Raw genomic sequence first — 17801 nt, 5'->3', positions numbered from 1 at the left:
GTCTGGCTCCCCGGGGACCGAGGTGGCTACCGGTGGCCCCCCCGGAGCCATTGACTGATGCGCTCCCCCCTTCCAAGGGGGGCAAAGCCAGGGGGGACGATTAAAACCATTCTGGAGGGTCAACCAACCTGCACAGGGCTGCAACGGAGCCCGGGCTGTGCCGTGGGTCCCGAAGGCACAGGCACCCAGCCCTGGCTGCGGCTCGGAGGGGTGAGATACCCCCGTGATGGAAGTCCCCAGCCCCAAAAGCAGCAGATGCCGGGGACACACCGGGTGCCAGCATGCTGGGATGCAGCCTCGAGGGGGGTCACAGAGGGGCAGGCAGCCCCGGGAACAGCCCGGGCTCTGCGCTAAGTTGGCCCCAGCATCCTCCCTGGCTGGAAACCAGCACCGCACTCCTGCCCTCCGGCCACAGCAGGCAGCTGCCTGTCCCTGCGGCAAAGGGGGGGATGCTCCTGGCTGCAGCATCACCACCACCCATCTCCCCTAATGACCCTCCCTTGCGCCCCAGCTGGGTCTCAGCCTTGTTTTACCTCCCAACTAGAAGCCAAAAATTCACTGGGAGGAGCTGGGAGAGAGCACGGGGCGCAAACCAGCCCCTGCGAGCCCTCCTGTCACCCTCCGCATCCTTCACAGGGGGTGCCGGGACCCTCCCCACGCACCCCTGGTCGAAACCAGCCCCAAGACCTAGCACCCCATCGCTCACTCCTACCAGCCACGGCAGCGCCTGGCTCTCCCCGGGTACCGGGGCTGGCGACGCCACGGCCGGCCCTGCCGGATACCGGCGGGAAGAGGCAGCACCGGGCCAGACGCCGATTTCCCGAGTTTGTGTGCAAGGGCTTGAATAACCCCCGGTAAATCCCGCGGCAAGTCCCCGCTGCAACCGGGAATGGCCCGTCCGGCACCCCGTGCTCGTAGAGAGGCACCGAAACGCGGCGTCTCGGCGCTTCTCCGGCTGCAGGGAGCTCCCACGCCTGCGGCACGACAGCACGGACACCCCCAGCCCCGTTTTGCACGTGCCTCCGGCGTGCGATGCGAGGCGGCCGCGGTGCTTGCCCTGCGCCGGCGCGGGTCGCGGCACGCTCGGCACAGGCACCTCGCCGCGGGCCAGCAGGTTAGGGAAGGAAAGCCGGGGCAGCTGCTGCTCCGAACACGCCAGCTCCATGGGTAAACAGATGACTTCAGTCTCCCGAGAGCTACTAAAGCCCGGCAGCACTTGCACTAGCGTGGAAGGGGGGAGGAAAATAAGGAAAATAAAGAGGCAGAAGCAGCGTCATACTCATGCCAGGCTGCAAAGCGCACCCAGGTAATGTCGTCCTCCTCCCAGCCCAGCCGAAACTCCCTCCCGGAGCCATCCTCTTCCTCCCTGCTCTGCTACTGAAGGTCCGGGGGGGGAAAAAAAGTCACTCCGAGGCCAGGCCAGCTGCACAAGGCTGTTTATCCAGCCACACCGCAGCAAGGCTCGCGTGCGCCGGGAAGGGGGGAGAGGCCGGCAAGGCCGCCAGCGCCGTGCCGGAGCAGCTGCTCGCCCGGCAGCGGGAGCAAACCGCGACCTGCCCGCGGCGGCCCCGGGCTGGCACCGGGGCTCCGGCACCTTCTTCACGGCAGAGCGAGGGGAACCGGGTTCTGACGGCCGGGAGCGATGCCTTTTTGCAAACAGGGATGCAAGTAAGGAGAAGCACCGCATCCCCGAAAGCCAGGCTGGCACCTGCCAACACACCGCGGCGGCTCTGCGAGGAGCCAAGGCACACTCGAGGCATCGCTGCCACCCGCCTTGGCGGCGGGGGGATCCGGAGCTGTCAGAGCCCTGGGCCGGGGCACGAGAGGATTGCGCCGCTGGAAGGTGTCCCATCGCCAGCTGCTCACGGCAGAGGGAAGCCCAGCGTGGCTGGGAGCCTGCCACCGCCAGCCGAGCTCCCGTGGCTCCTTCTCAAGCTCCCACCCTGCTCCTCGCGCACCGGGATGCTCCCGCCCCAGCATCCTCCAGGATTTGCCCCTGCAAGGAACACCCCCCCAAGTCCCCAGCCTGGCAGTCCCCAAGGAGGGCACTGTCTTCTCCCCCCCCAACGCACCAGAGGGACATTTCCATGCCATCCCTTCAAGCCCAGGATGCCAGCGTGCGGCACAGGCCCTTTGCTGCAGGGAGGAAGGGCAACATCTGGCCAGATGCTGCCCAGCAGCACGGGACCGGTGGGAGCCGTTTGGCCGACAGCCCTTCCTGGGGAGCCAGGGAGCCTCAGGGAGCACCCCGCTCTGAGCAGCACGTGCCAAAGGTGCCCCCCGGGAGCAAACAGAGGCCCCCCCCCAAAAAAAAAAAACAAAAAAAAACCAGCACGGGAACATATCCAGGGCACAGCAGGCACCCATCGCACCCAGCGAGGTGCAAACAGGCTCCTGGCAAACCAGCTGTGCCCTGTGCCCAGGAGGTCCCCAAAACCTCAGGGGTCCCCCAAACCTGCTCAGGAGATGGAGACATCTCCTTGGCCCCGGCTCAGCCCCCGAGGACGGCGACAGCGGGGGTGTTGGCACAGGACCTAGCTGGCACACCGTAGGGCACAGGATGGTGAAAAGCCAGCTCCTGCCTTTACCAACGTAGCTGCAAAACCAGGCACCCGTGCTGCTGCTGCGGGGAGGTTCCTCCTCGCTGGGAAGCGGCCAAAGAGCATCCCGGGCTGCCCTCTGCGACCGTGCTTCCCGGATGGCTGAGAAAGGCCAAGTATCCGAACAAAACATTTGTCCGTCTGCAACAGCCAGAGCCGTCCGTCCCTCTACCCCATCTCCCGACTTGGCCGCGGCTTCGCGCGAAGTGCGGACGGGGAGGCTGCTGCAAGATGCTCCAGCGGTTGCGAAAGCATTTTCACTGCGGGGGACCAGAGCAGAGCCGGTCCCTCTCCCCTGGGGAGCTGCGGGGGGGGGGTATTTGGGGGGGTACAGGCAGGGTTTCCTAGGCAGCACACATTTCAGGCCAGCGTTTTTGGCAGGTGACTGCAGAAGAGAGGCAGCGCTCGAGCTGCCGGTCCTCCGCTGCTGCTTTTGGGAAAGGCAGAGAGAAGGCAAGGGGCGGGGAGGGGGGGGTAAAAAATAAATATATAGCAGCCAGCTGGTGAGCTGTGGAGTCAGCACAAGGTCTGGAGGACACGGCGGCTGGCAGCGGCGCGGGAGCCCTGGTATTTTGGACAGCTGGTACAGCAAGGTCACACCGGCCAAAGCAAAAGGGCCCCTTTGCTGTTCCCCCCACCACCGCGGTTGAAGGACGCGCACCCCCGGCCAGAGACCCCAGGGGGACGAGCCACCAGCCCACGGGGCGGTTTTGAAACAACCTAAGTGGCGGGTGAGGATGAGGAGGGATGGAGGGGCACGGGTTTCCAGCCCGGCTGGGTACATACCAAACCCGCCCTGACCTCATCAGCAGGAAAAAGCAAGCGGCACATTTTCCTCGTGTTGTTTCTTTGTTTGCCATCTGGGAACACGATCCCGCGGGAGGCCGTGCCCCGAGACGTGAAGTCATATCATGATTATATTCGCCACCTCCGTGCTGGGATTGAGATCTCATCCCAAAATGCCAGACCCGGTCAGGGTTAGCCGCAGCAAGCGCTGCGGAGGAAGCTGCTTTGCTGAAAGGCAAGGTGAGCCTCGCTAAAAACATCTTTACATAGACATATGCTGCAAACAAAACAGGTTTATCCCAATAAAGGTGGCTTAAAATACCTTGGCCTGATTTTGCTCTGTATCTGCTAGAATTAGTCATGGCAAAAATTGGCACAAGCACAGGTATAACCACCAAAGCCAACCCGAGCTGGAAGCCAAAAAACTGAGATGAGCGAGACCAGCTCTGCTCCTCCCTGACATTTAAGGGACAAGCAGAAGCCCGATGCAGCCAGTGTCACCCCTCCGGAGCCCACACATGAAGCCTGGGCTGGGGACGCACGGAGGAGCCATCAGCTTGGCAGAGACAGTGCAACCACCCAAAACGCTGCCGGTCACCAGAAGGTTTTTGGTTTGCTTCAGAATTAATAAAAGATGCAAACAAGGCAGAGGTCCTACCTGCCTGGCCACGACCTGGGACCCCTCCTGCACAGGCTTCTTATTTCTCATGCTGCGATACACCCGAATACCCGTACCCTTACCGGGAATTTGGCCTGGTGCAAAGTGGGAGGAGGGTCAGGTGTCACCCCCCACCTCCTGGGTTTGCTTTCACGGCATGCAGGAGGTTCGGCCGCTGCTCAGCATCAGTGGGACAAGGTTTAGTTGAGAACACAAGGACCCTTTGATGTTTGCCCAAAACCTTTTTCAAAAGCCAAAAAGAAAATGCCCACCAACAGCTGTAAGCTTGACGTAGCGTTTTGGAAACGCGGCATGACCTTTGGAGCTCAACCTGAAAAAACGGGGCCAAATCCCCAGCTGAGCTAACACCACCGCTGCCGAGCAATAAAGGCAGCAAACTCGGCCCCATAAGTCTGACCGTGCCCTGTCAGATACAGCCCCACGCAACAAGAGCCAGGCGTCCCCCGCAAAGCAGGAACGGGACATGGAAAACACCAGACACGATGCTCAGAAACCGGCCTGAGGACAAGGCTGGAGAGACGGCAGCGAGCTCCGGGTGCTCCCAAGGAGCGGGATGGCACCAGCTACAAATTTTGCATGGTGCCAGGCAGCACCCAAAGCAAACCTGAACAGCTTTGCTCGAGTTACGGTGGGATTTGAGAGCTTTCCAGAAACCTGAATGTGTTTGCAAAAAAGTTGCACGCGGGGAAAAAAATCCCGAACAAACCCACGGAGCTCGCTTTTACAGGTACGCAACTGCAGCGAGAGAGCGGTGGCAGGTGAAGACTGGGAGAGTCGGAAAGGCAGGGGAAGCTTTTCCCAGTGCCAGCAGAGAGAAAGGATGGGAGCAAGCACAGAAAACGCCAGCCGGGTCGAGCACAAGCAGCCCTTGACCTGGCAGCGCCGGCGAGGCAGCACTTTGCCCCTTTAGAGAGGGCAGGAGGGCTCGAGGGGCAGCTTCGGAGGGCTCTTCAGCAGGCACGGCCGGCCGGGGATGTGGGTCAGCATCGCCGCTGGACACCGGCCAAGCCTGGGCGTTTTATGGTTTATTCAAAGCAATCGGCCTCAACACCTGCTCCGCTGGCAGCGGCTGCCCGTCCCGCAGCACCCCGGGGAGCTGGCTCCTCCCGGCCGGCAGCGGGATGCCTAGGTGGTTTTTCCGGATCGGGAGGATGAGACATCATAGCTGGTGACAGCTGCCAGCCTAAACTCAGGAGCCCTGCACCGACGGGTGCATAGATCTGCACAGGTCTCCCTTGCAAGGGGCACAACTGGAAAGAAGACGCATTCTCACGGCACGTATCTGCACACCTTGGAGGAGACCAGGGGTGACAAGCCAAAGGTCACCTATGCCGGGGTACTCTTACCAAAGCTCAGCATTGCTGTTTTTTCTTGGTGGGAGAACCCAAACCCGCTCCACGCAAGCCAGCAACAGCAAGGTTTCTGCAGCAGCCCCTCTGCCAGGCAGAGCTTACCTCCAGGAGTCCCTCCCGCAGCAGGTAGGACCACCACACCTCCATAGACCATCACCTGCCCCACTGCTCCCCAACACCAAACCAGCAGCAGAAGCACCACCCCACCCAAAATACCCGAGCCTCACCCCTCCTGACGAGCCTCAGACATGGGGTTCCCTCGTTAGCACCTCCAAGCAATTATAGAGAGGACCTGAGCTCCATCCTGCTCTTGCTGCCCTGCTAAGAGAGGGGAATGTGGGGGTGTCTGGTGGTATTTGGTGTATTTACCCAGTACCTCAAACTTTGAGCCATCTGGGTCAACCACCTGCAGGCAGGACAGTAGCAAACCACCAGCTCAACGTGCAGGGGGGTGTCAATGCTGGGCGCGTGAAAAAGCACGTGCATTCAAAAAATGAAGCTGCAGAGCTGCGAGGAGGAACGGGGAGATGGTTTTAAGCCCTCGGGCTCATTGCCTCCTGCCTGGTCCCATTTGAATGGGGACCTGGGTGTCACACAAGAGTGAAAGGCTTGTCCGGGGTGACTTTCAGCAGCAAGTTTGACTGAGCGAGGGGACAGTTAAATTAGCCATGTTTTAAATAACCTTGACATCTGTGAGGTCTCAGCCTGATGGAAAGCATGTGGAGACAGGGAGGGAAAAGGCGAGAGGACCTTCTGGCCAGCCAGAGAATCACCACCAGGACACGGCAGAGCCCGGCAAAGCAAAACAGTCCCTGGACCGGCCGTGCCCTCCCCAGGCAGCTCTGCCTTGCCTGCTGCCACCCTGCCCTGTTGCAGCAGCCCCTTAATTAGCTCATTAGCAAACCCAGGAACAAGAGGGAGGAACTGAATAGCATCCCCTCCCTGGGACACCCTCTGCGTCCTCCTCCTCCTCCCCCTCTGCCTTTCATAGCCCCGCACAAAAGCTTTTCAGAGCCGCTCGGGTCAGAGAGACGGGGTTGCAGGCAGGAGCCCAAGTGGGAGTTTGGGGCTGGGGCCAGCGGGGACGAGGACTGGAGTGCCTGAGAAACACCGGGTTCCGGGGGGGGGGTCACTAAGAAACCCCACGTGAAGCACACCTGAGCACCCAACGCCGGCATCCGAGCTGGGACGGAATTGCTGTCCATAATGTCCCCGTGACGTGGCTTGGGGACACTACCTGGGCAGAGGCATGAAACACCAGCTGGGGACATGCGGATGCCGCCCCCCGCACCAGCTGCACCCACCCAGGCTCTGCTGGAGCATCACCCCCCAGGTTAGCACCGCGGGATGCTCGCCCGGCTCCCAAGCTCTCCACGGCCACCAGCCAGCAAGGGCTCCAGCACCTTGCAAAATGCCAACGGACCAGGGGACGGACAGACAAGGCAGCGTGGCCGTGACCATGTGGGCATCGCAACCCGTGCAGCCCCCGCGCCAGCTCCAACATCCAGAAAGTCTCCACCATCTCAGACCCCTCGGCACACAGCAAGTTGTTTTGGCTGGAAGCAGACTCCCGCGTGGGCAAGCCTGAAAATAAATCATCTGCATCCACAAACGACCTGCAATGATGTCGGGACTGTCCGGCTCGGGATGATGGAGCCTGGGGAAAACCGCTCGAAAGCAATGGCTTCTGGAGGACTCCCATCGCCGGTGCCAACCCGACCTCCCGTGCCACCCTGGCACACTCCGCACCGACACCGCGCACCGACCCTCCGGTGCACGCAGCTCCTGCCCGGTGGCTTTCCAAGCAGCATGCCCCCCAGCTCGGGAGCCGGCAGGGCCGAATGGAAAATTGTATTTGTAACCAGCCAAGGGAGAGCAACCGGAGAGAAAAGGAGCGCTGTCTTGGAAGGGCTGGTTTACATTTCTAAAGAAAATGCCAGCGCTTCGCAGAGCCGCAGGGTTCTGGCTACGAACAGAGCCGAAAGGCTTTGAAAACGAACTCGGGGATTTAGGATGCTGGCATTTTACAGAGCCTGGCCTGCGGCCTGGTTTGCAGATACAGCACAGCAGCTCTCCAGCACGCTCCCGCAAGCTGAAAATTTGGGGATAAAAGCAGTTATTTCCCCAGCCCACAAGAAAAGCAAGCTTGCGACGAGTAAACCTTTGCTCTGCCACGCTGCTTGCTAGATGATGCCCCCGAAGCACCCCGCGTAACCCTGGCAGGAGGTGCAGAGAAGAGTAACCTGGGAAACTGGCAGCACCCGGGCGATGACACCCACGACACCCTTCAGGGCTGCAGGGCTCTGTCGCGGCGGCTTGGGGGGGACATGGGGGGCTGGAGGGGTGGGGGATGCTGCCTGGGGGTCCCTCGCTGCAGGATAACCAGAGCAGCACAGGTGAGGGGCACCCAGCCCCGAGCCCGCGCATCAGCCCCCAGCCTGCGGAAAGGGCTGGGGTTTCTCCGAGGGGAAACCCTTCGATTAAGGCACCTTATAAAACTGGAGACAACTTGGGAAGGTTCCTACGGCGGCGGAGGCCACGCGTTCCTTCGAGCTGCCCGAGGATGCTGCCGCGGAGGGCAGGCTGGCCAGCCCTCCCTCCCCTCCGGCACCTCCGATCACCCTCGACGGCGAGCGGTACGGGCTCAGAATTTGCTCCGTGCTGGCCCCCGCCTCCCTCGCACGGGGCTGCGAGCGAGCGGGCGCCAGTAACACAGATAGGCGCTTCTGCAACAGGACAGGTCTTGGCTCTCCCCACCTCTTGGAAGGATTTTTATCTGTTCCTTCGCAGCTTGACAGCTCCAAAAGTTCATTGCTAAAGGCACCCCATCCATTAGCGTTCGCCCCCAGGGACCAGACCCGAATGGAGAGCATCCATCTATGTCACCGCTCCACCTCCTCCTCGATGCCAGAGCTGGGAAACGCCGGGAGGGGAGGGAGGGGGTCCGGGCCAACCACCTTACCTTGGGGAGGAGAGCCGGGGGTGCCGCCGCCAGCAGCTCCGGCGGGGTCATGCTCTTGCCGGCCAGGACCACGGCACCGCACTCGGCACAAGCGCCGATGGTCAGCTGCTTCCCGTCATCCACCAGCAAGCTGTTGGCCACGCGGAGGGTGTAGAGGAAGACGGGGAGCCTGGCCACTTGAACCGCTTTTAATCCAAGGCATCGCTTCTTCTCCTGCCGGCAGAAGAAGCAGACGAAGGTCTCCACTTTGTATTGCCGGGACCAGGCGCTGCTGGGGTGGTGGGAGTTCCTGCCCTCGTGCTGCAGCCACTGCCCCAGCAGGTCATGGTAGCAGAGGACGCAGGTGGCCACCAGCCCGGTGGAGTCGGCCGGTCTGGCCCGCGGGGCGGGCGGGTAGACCGTCAGGAAGGGGAAAAAGGGCTCCTTCTCCCCAAATCGCCCCGGCGGGTTGACGTTGAGCTGGAACTCTTTGCCGGCTCCCAGCTCGGCCCCGCAGATGTAGCAGACGGAGGTGGGACCGGGCTTGACGGCGGGGTGGCCGGCGAGGCCGCCGGGGTCGCCGGCGGAGAAGACCTGGTGGTACCTCCCCAGGAAGCTCTGCACCGAGGTGATGAGCTCCTCGTTGTGGCAGGCCCTGTACATGGCCCACAGGTCCTGCAAGACCCCGAAGCACTTGCGGCAGCTGCTCACCTCCCAGTGCTTGTTCAGCCCCTTGGCGCCGGGCGGGCACGGCAGGAGGCTGAGGAAGGGGAAATGCATGGTGCTCTTCGCGTTGCCGTTGGTGATCTTGGCCGCCACCGGCCTCGCCTCCTTGCCGCACTCCTCCCCGCAGAGGTAGCAAGCCTCGGGCACCGGCGGGGCGCCCGCCCCGTCCTCCTTCAGCCCTCGCCGGCCCTTGGCGGGCATGGCACCGGCGTTGAGGGGCACCACGTAGAGCCGCTGCAGCACGGGCACGTTGGCCAGCTCGAAGCTTTGCCACTGCTGCATGAGGGAGGCGAAGCAGCAGGGACACACCAGGGTGCTGCCGGCGGGCGAGAGGGGCTGGGCGCCCGGCGGAGGGCTGTGCAGCCAGAGGAAGGGGAAGAAGGGTGCCGGCGAGGTCTTCTCCTGCTTCTGCACGTGGACGCGGTGCTGGGTGGTGGGTGACAAGGGGCTGCCGCAGATGTAGCAGGCGGTGCCCGACGCCCAAGCGGGCCGTTGGCTGCCTTCCTCCTCGTCCTCCTCCTCGTCCTCGTCCTCCTCCTCCTCCTCGCTGGTGATGTTGATCTCGCTGTCCTCCGAGGAACAGCAGGGCGGCCCCCGCTTGCCCGCCACCGCCGCCACCGCCACCGCCGGGGGGGTCCGCGTCGCGCCGCCCGCCCCCTCGGGCTCCGAGAGGGGCTCGGCGTCGGAAAGCTCCGAGAGGTCGGAACCGGCTGCCGGCCCTTCCTCCCCCTCCTCCTCCTCCTCCTCCTCCTCCTCCTCTTCCTCCTCCTCCTCCTCCTCCTCCTCCTCCTCCTCCCGGCCGGCGGGGCGGCGCGGCGGCGCGGCGGGGTCCCAGCCCGTCGCCCCCCGCCGCAACCCGGTTCCCCCCCCCCGCCGCCGCCGCCGCCGCCGCCGCCGCTTCGCACTGATGGGGCCGCTTGAGCCAGTACATGCGCTTCTCCACCGGCGTGCGGCTGCGCTCGAAGGAGTCCCACTGCTCGCCCAGGAAACAGCGGCAGACGGCGCAGACCAAAGCGCAGCCCTCCGCCGAGACGGCGCGGGCGCCGGGCGCCGGTTCCTGGTGCTGGAGGAAAGGGAAGAAGGGTCGGTGGTCGCGGGGGGGCCGCACTTGAAGCTTTAGCTCTTTGCCGCGGCTGATGCCGCCGCCGCAGATGAAACAGCAAAGCGGAGCCGCCGGGGGTTGCGGAACCCCGGGACCGCCCGCCACCGTCGCTTCGCCGGCCGCCAGCGCGGCCATCAGCCGCTGCTTGCGGGAGAGCGGCCCCGCCGCCGCCGCCGCCGCCGCCCCCGGCCCCGCCGCGCTCATCGCCGCCCCCGGCTCATCCCGCGGCTCCGCCGGACACGCAGGCTCGGGGGGCGGGTTTGCGGAGCGCTCTCTTCCACCCCCCCCCCACACACACCCCCACCCCCCCCGTCTCCGCCGCTGACTGCCGCCCGCCTCCTCCCGCCGCGGAGAAGGCAACGAGAGGAAAAAAAAAAAAAACAAAAAACCAAAAAACCACCCAACCAAAAAAAAAAAAAAACCAACCAAACCAACCCAACCCCACTACAACAACAAAAACAATCTCCCCAAACAACAGCCAAAAAAAAAAAAAAACCCAAAAATAAAAATAAAACCCGGAATAAAAGTTCGGTGCGAAAGTTTGGGTCCCGCTGGCGGCGCGGAGGAAGGGCGGCTGCCGGCCGCCTCCCGGCCCCGGCGCCCCCGGCCCGGCTCCTCCCCGGTTCCCCCCCCCCCCCCCCCCGCCGCGACCTGCCCGCCACGGGGGGAGCCGGGGGGGGGGGGAGGAACGAGCCGCTGCTGCCGCCCCCCCCCTCCTAGCCTGCCGCCAGCCCGGCTCGGAGCTGCGGCGGCCGCTGCGGGGGGTGCAAAGGGACCCCACGGAGGGGAGGGGGGGGGGTATTTACAAACGCCCCCCCCACCGAGGGGGTTTAGAACCGGCCCCACGCGGGGATTCGCGCAGCAGCCCCCCCCCCCCAGCCCCACGCCGGGCGGCCCGCACCCGTTGTTCCCTCCCCCTCCATCCCGGCTGTCTCACCCGCCTGCCCCCTCCCCACGCCGCGGCCCTTTGTGCGGCTCCCCCTCCCCAAAGCAGCGTGGAAAGGCACCGTGTCCGCCTTCACGCCGGCAGGACGGCTCCCACGGCCCTTTGCCGAAAGCACGGGCCCCGTCCCTGCCCTTTACGAACGCTGCCCGCCGGCCATTAACTCGGTGTCCCGACCACCGGTCAGCCCCGGTAATTTATTTCACATTTTAAAAGTCCTGCTGCTGTTCCAGTTCAATACCAGATTCTATTTCCCGCTCGGTCCTAAAATGCTGCATCGCTTTGCCACTCACTGGTAAATAGCTGATGTGTTCCCAGCCGGAGTTGGCCGCGTTTCAGTGACGCATGCAATAATCCCGGTATATCCTTACCTGCCTTGCAGCCTGCGATAAGATTTAATGCTTGTAAAGCACTTTGCTGTCCTTGGACAATAGGCACCGCAGAAGTGCAAACTGTACCGAGGTCCAGCCACAATTAAACCTGACTTATTAACCGCCCGAGCATCTAGTCAGCATGCCCACCGGCTCCGCACGGCTCTCCCAATAAAAAAAATATATATTAGCAGCTGTAAGGATATTTTTCAAGCAGTCATTTTAGGAGGAAGCCTGCACCCGGCGGAACTGTTGAGTTTGAGTTCATGGCAAGTCACTGCAACGTCCCCGGTCCTGTCCTTGCAAAGCCCTGAGCCTGTCCTGCTGAAGGAGGGTGCTGTGCAGGATCAAACCCAAAGAGGCAAGGTCGGTAACTGCAACGGGACCCAGGGACAGAGGGACAGCCGGGACCGCGGGCTGAACGCCCGAGCCACGCATCGGGACACCCGGCTGATGCGGAGAAGCCGCATCGTTCCCCCCTCCTCATCACCCCCCGGGTGCGAGCACGGTCCTTGCCCTCGGGGCACCCCTGTCGCGTCCCCCTTGGGTTGACCGGCCCTTGATGTCATCTCCCACCCGGACAGCGGGTGACGGCGTCTGGTGCTCCCCGGCAACTGGCCGTGAGATCAAACAGATTGTGTGACATCAGCTGGAGCGCGGGCAGGGGGCAGGAGGGCTCTTCGGGGACCTGGATCCAGTTTCCACGCAGATGGCTCCGGCAATAAAGAAGCGGGGGGGGGGGGGTGGGAGGTGACACACAAAGCGGGGAACACGATACCTTGGGAGAACTGGCTCTACGGGGCTTTTTTCAGGGGTTTCCAGAAGACAGCAGGGCCTCGTTATATTTTATTTATTTATAGGCCTGATGTGGCGGCTGCTCTATGCACCGAGGGCGTTGGGAGCGCTGCGCGCGTCGGGGTGGACATGACGGAGATGTTCTTTAAAGGTGCACGTGGTCCCTCAGCGTCACCCCTTTTCCCGGATGGGAAAGGCCCCATCCGGGAGGGATGGGGTCCCCGACCCTGGGGTGGCGGCACCGCCGGATCGGGGAACGCTTTCACCCCATCCATGCATCCACAGCTGCTGCTGCTGCCGCCTCTGGGTTTTCCCCCAGGAACGGGGTCTCGGGCTGCCCCCGACTGCCCAGCCGGAGCTCCCGGGGGAGACGCAGCCGCCGGCTCAGCCCACCCTTCGAGCGCGGCCGACAGATGCTCTCCCGCCTGCTCTGCAGATGGGCGAGAAAACAACGCGTCGCATTCAAGGACCGGAGCTCAGCAGGGCCAGAATCCCCCCCCTCTCTCCCCACCTTGCCCCAAAACGCCAACCCTCCACGCCGCTCTCCGGCCTCTCCGGAGGCGCCGCGGGCCCCCGGCTCCCCCCGCGTCCCGCCGGGACGTAGCCTGCCTCGGAGCGGCTTCCCGGGCCTTGGCTGCGTACGGACAGAGCAGCTCATTTATCATCCTGTGCAGCCCCGGCCCTGCGGTTGCTGTTTGCAACAGAGAAGCTGGGAGGGAGAGAAAATTTCTCAAGTCGGCCTCGGCAAGAACTGAAAACATATGCCCTGGCGGCAAACGCGTCCCCTGGGGCGCGCGGGGATCGAGGCGAGCCTAGCACAGGATTTTCCACCGCGGCTCCCGCCGGCACACAGCCCTCCTGCCGGAGCCGGCGTTTTAAAGCGACCCGAAAGCTGGGGATGGTGACAGCCAGGTCCGCTTCTCCGAGCCCAGCACCGTGGGGGATAGCGGGATGCGACGCAGACGGAGCGGGGATGCGGTGTGGGATGGCTCCTCTCTCGAGCTGGACGGCTGCCGTCCGGGTTCAGGAGGCAAACATCCTCACTGCGCCCATCTTAGACCTCCTTGCTGGTTTGCAACGCGAAATCGTCCCCTTGCACAAAGGCCAGCCCCAGGGACAGATGTCCCTTCCAAGGCAGGGGCCGGACAGCCGCTGCGTGACCGTATTGCGTCAGGACTCGGCGCCGGTTGTGCAAGGTGCTGTACAAACAGCCCCGAGCGGCCTCACGGTGCGGCGCTCCCCCGGCTTGCATCGGGTGGGGGGCTCAGGACAGATACACGAGCAGCCTGCCCGGTACTGGGGCCATCCTCATCCTCATCCCTGTCCCCATTCCTGTCCCCATCCCCACGGCCCCTCGGGCACTGCAGGACGGTGCCCAGCAGCACCCACTTTGCGGCATGCCGGCGAGGTGCCGCTGCACCCTCACGAGCGGGCACGTGCTGCAGATCCAACCCCCCCATCCCGTCCCCAGGACCGGGAGGTTAATATGGAAATTACCAACTGCTTATTCCTTCCAGCTGTTGCTGTGAGTCATCAAGTGCCTTAAAGAGTATTTCAAACAACACAGTGCCTTCGAGACAGCGTGACTGTTCCCCCAGCCACCCCCTCCGGATAATCCTCCGCAGGGTCTGGTGTTTGAAAAGGGAATATTTCTCCAAGGAGGCAATTCCCAGCCATGCGTGGCCGGGGAGGCAGAACAGCCGCTGCCCCACCGCGGCGCCTGACCAGGCTCCCACCTCCGCCCGTGGGCTCCCGGCGTCCCGCCGGAGAGCAAACCCAGGCAGGGAAGGGCACCGTGCCGGGCAGCCCAGCCCTGCCGTCATCCCTGTTCAAAATCCAGCAGGGATATCTAAATGCCACCACGTGCAGGCACGGGTGACGATCCCTGCTATGCCACCTGGGGAAACTGAGGCACAGGGCGGCCAGCCCGAACACCACGGTGTCACCTGCCCGGGGCGAAGCTGGCAGCGTGGCCGCTGTGGGACGCTGGGGCACTGGCCTGGGGTTCAGCGACCTTGAACTCTGTGCTCAACAGCTGTATTTTCCTCTGCAAGCTTATTTTTTTTCTTTTTATAAAAAAAAAAAGGCTGATCTCTGCACTCGGTTGGTGCTGATTTTTCAGGTGGAAAAAATAGGGCTGGTTCATGGAAAATATAGTCGGGATATATCCTTCATCTGCTGCTTTAACCTTTCTTTGAATTTTTGGACTTTCTTAATTGATTTTTTTTTTTTCTATTCCTCTTGCTGGAAAAGCCCAGCCAGGTTTTCTCCTGCTTGTAAACTATTTCCCCCGGTCCTTCGCGTGGCCATGCAGGTGAGTCAAGGATGCTCTCAGCCAAGATCACGGCTGGTGCGAGCAGGAACATCTGCCTCTGCGCGGCTTGGAGCCTGAAATAATAAAAAAAAAAAAGATGACCCGAGAAAAGCTGCGTGCAGGCGACAGGGAGCTGTGGGGCGAGCGGAGGGGATGGGGAGACAGCCATCCTCTGCTGAAACCGCGGCCGTGGACCGGAGCACGGGGTCTGCAGTGAGGGAGGATGCAGGGTGGTCCATGCCTGGGAGGGAGGGATGCTGCGGGGATGGTCCCTACGAGGTGGGATGGAGAAAGGTGACTCTGGGGAGAGGAGGGGGCCACCGACAGCCACCGCAGCCCTGCGGGGACACGCCGCGGCTGAGCCGGAGCCGCTCTGCTCCGCCGAGCGCTTTCGGAGATGCTGCGGCAAAGAAATTGCTGCTCCTGCGACAGCCAGAGGACAAAGCCATGGCGGGGACGCGTTCGGTGCCTGGCCCGGCGGTCGCCAGTGGCTGGGTCCGAGCAGTAGCCCAGGGGCCAGCCTGGAGGTGCACAGGAGCACGCACACACGCCTGCGTGAGTGCATGAACATAACGAAGCAAAGTCAAGACCCAGCACCCTCAGCCCCTGCTCCGAGTCCCTGCGTGGGCATCCAGCGGCGTTAACCTCGTACCGCACCTCCCGGCTCACCCCCGCCGGGGCCGGGCGCTGATTCACCCCATGGCACCGTGCCCTGCGAGGCGGGAGGGAGCCACGTCCCCTGCAAGGCACAAGGGCCTGGTTGCCTTTTTTTTTTTTTTATAAAAGGGTTTGGTTTTTTTTTTCTTTTCCTTTCCAGAACGAGCTGCTCTGCAAATGCCAAGTGCTGATGCCAAAGGGCCGTGTCAACAAAGAAGAATGAGTGTGGCTGTTAGAGGCTGCTATTAAAAAAGGGTGGAGAGGAGGGGGGGGGGGGGGGGGAAGAAAAGGTTTGTCAGTGCAAATAGTAACAGTTTGCACAGCAGTAAAAATTCAGGAGCAGCAGCCGGGCCCCTGCAGTGCCCTCAGGAGCTCACGCCAAGCAGGGACCGCGCACCCCGTGTCCTCCCCAGGTTCCAGCGGGCCGGGGCACAAACCCACCCCAGCGACTTGGCGTCCCCGCCACGGGCAGCACAAAGTGTTTGCCGAGCTCGGAGTGTTTTCCGAGCCTGCTCCACTCCCACTCGGCCACCGAGCCCCGATGCAGGGAGCCGCGGCGGGGCTGTGCGTGGCATCGGCACGCGGCAGGGCAGGTCGAGGTCCTGCCCCGTGAGTGCCAGGAGCTATTTCTAGGCAAGCCCTGGCTGCTGCTGAGTGGGATGGGAGGGAAGGAGCCTCTCACATGACGCTGAAGATGCAACGGGAAGACACGGTCTCTGGTTTCAGCTTTCTATTCCCAGCCCATTATTCACCAGTCGAAGATGCCATCTGCCCTGCCGGGCAGCCACGGGGAGCCAGGGCCGGATCTGCGGCTGGTGGCCGGCCAGAGGAGCTCCGAAAGAGCCCAAGGGAGTCAGGCATCCTCGTACCCCTGGGAAGAAGGTGGAGGTTATGGCTCCTGCCCAGCCAGAAATCCCCCTCGGCGTTGCCTCTTCCCCCTGCCGATATCTGGTACCCGGGATGTCAAACCCAAGCGGATGCGGCGGTGCCTGGGATGCCCAAGTAGCACGGCATGGGAGAAGGCAAAACGAGCTGTATAAATACAGAGGAAGAGAGCAACAAAGGCTGAATCTTGCTCCAAAATCCAGATGGAAAGTCTTTCTGAGGTTAATAGGCCAGTTTACTCCGTTTTGACTTTTTAAAAAATATTCTACCTTCCTCTTTTTGAAGCACAAAGCACACTCAGGCTTTCCTTAGCCCTGATTTTACTCCCACATCAGCACGCACCCGGCACGCTCCACAGCCCACCCCTTTGTGCTCATCTCAAAAGCAATGTTAGGAGGAAGGCAAACCTCCTTGAAAGGCCTGGGTTTTAAGTATTCTCCCCCTCCGAAAAAAGAGAAATTTGGTCAAAATTGAGATGTTCCCACAGAAATTGGTATTTCCCGATGGAAAAACATTCCATCAGCAAAACGCTGACCCGCTCCGGTTACAGCCTGGTCATGGCGATGAGGCAACGCAGCTGGGAAAGGAATTAAAAGGGAGCTGGAGAGCTGCACGGCTCCACCGCATCCCGCAGCCCCGGCTGCGAGCCGGCAGCAAGGACCCCACTCCTCCTCGATGCTTCCCAGTAGCGGGATGCAGATCGTCCGGGAGGAGCCGAGCTGTCAGCACAGCACCCAGCCAGCGGCACCCTGAGATCCCAACACCGGTGGCTGTCACCCCAGCCCCATCGTCACCCCAAACCCGCTAGCACCCTGTGATGTGTCATCGGGGTGCGAACACCCGCGGTCCGTGCTCCCCAAAGCCGACTGCTGCTTATCTGAAGCTCAGGCGAGCCAAGGGTACCAGATGTCCCCAAGGATGAAGATCTGCAAACAAACCGAGCCTGGCCCGTGCTCGTTATTGGGAACATCTTGCAGGATTTAGTGAGCCGCGGGAGGAGATTAGCAGACCAAGGGGCTGGGAGCTCAGCAGGTTCGCCACCGGGACTGGAGATCAAGGACTGCCGCCGGTGTCTTCGCTCTAAGAATTGGTGGAAGTGCTTGTTTGGGAGGTTCTCCTGTGCCTTTGGGGTGGCCAAGCAATGGACGGGCTTTGTTTTCTTTCTTTTTTGAAGGCAGGTTGGTAAATGCAGGCTGGAGTAGATCAGGAATCAGTCGTCCCTTCTGCAGCCAAAGGGTGAGAAGAGAAACTTCTGTGTTGGAGAGAGGTTTGTTGGCAATAACGGGGCAGAAGCCCGTGGCCACACAGTGGCAAGCGCAGCCCACGCAGGGTCCGGCCCTGCTCTGGCAAGCACCGATGCACGGGAAAGGTGCCGGCCGTGCAGGCGAAGCAGGCACTCACCCCTGCCGCTGCGGGTTCACCTTCCCCACGTGGCACTGGATCCCATCAGCCACAACAAATGCATCCCTTCAGACACAGGAAACTGGGGAAACTGAGGCAAAGGGGCTAAGGTGCAGGAACGTGAGCCCAGGCCTCCCAAATTCCCATAACCGCCAGCTCATCCCTTCCCTGTACCGAGCCCTTCTCCCCTTGTGCCTGTCAAGAGGCATCACCAGCCCTCAGAGCCCCCTCCCCCAGCTTGGCAGGTAC

The 17801-nt window shown here is 62.4% G+C and overlaps 1 protein-coding gene across 1 annotated transcript in view; it reads right to left on the bottom strand.

The window, feature by feature from the left end:
- Positions 1 to 9788, bottom strand: part of LOC128145485 (genetic suppressor element 1-like) — a 100650-nt gene extending 90862 nt beyond the window's left edge. Inside the window, 1 exon segment of the mRNA XM_052795645.1 lies at positions 8380 to 9788. Within this exon segment, the coding sequence (XP_052651605.1) occupies positions 8380 to 9366 (987 nt within the window). The 5' untranslated portion in view covers positions 9367 to 9788.
- Between the last annotated feature and the right edge of the window lie 8013 nt (positions 9789 to 17801).

Source organism: Harpia harpyja, chromosome 9 (assembly GCF_026419915.1).
Source record: "Harpia harpyja isolate bHarHar1 chromosome 9, bHarHar1 primary haplotype, whole genome shotgun sequence".
Taxonomy (NCBI): Eukaryota; Metazoa; Chordata; class Aves; order Accipitriformes; family Accipitridae; genus Harpia; species Harpia harpyja.
This window is presented reverse-complemented; position numbering and strand designations above follow the sequence as displayed.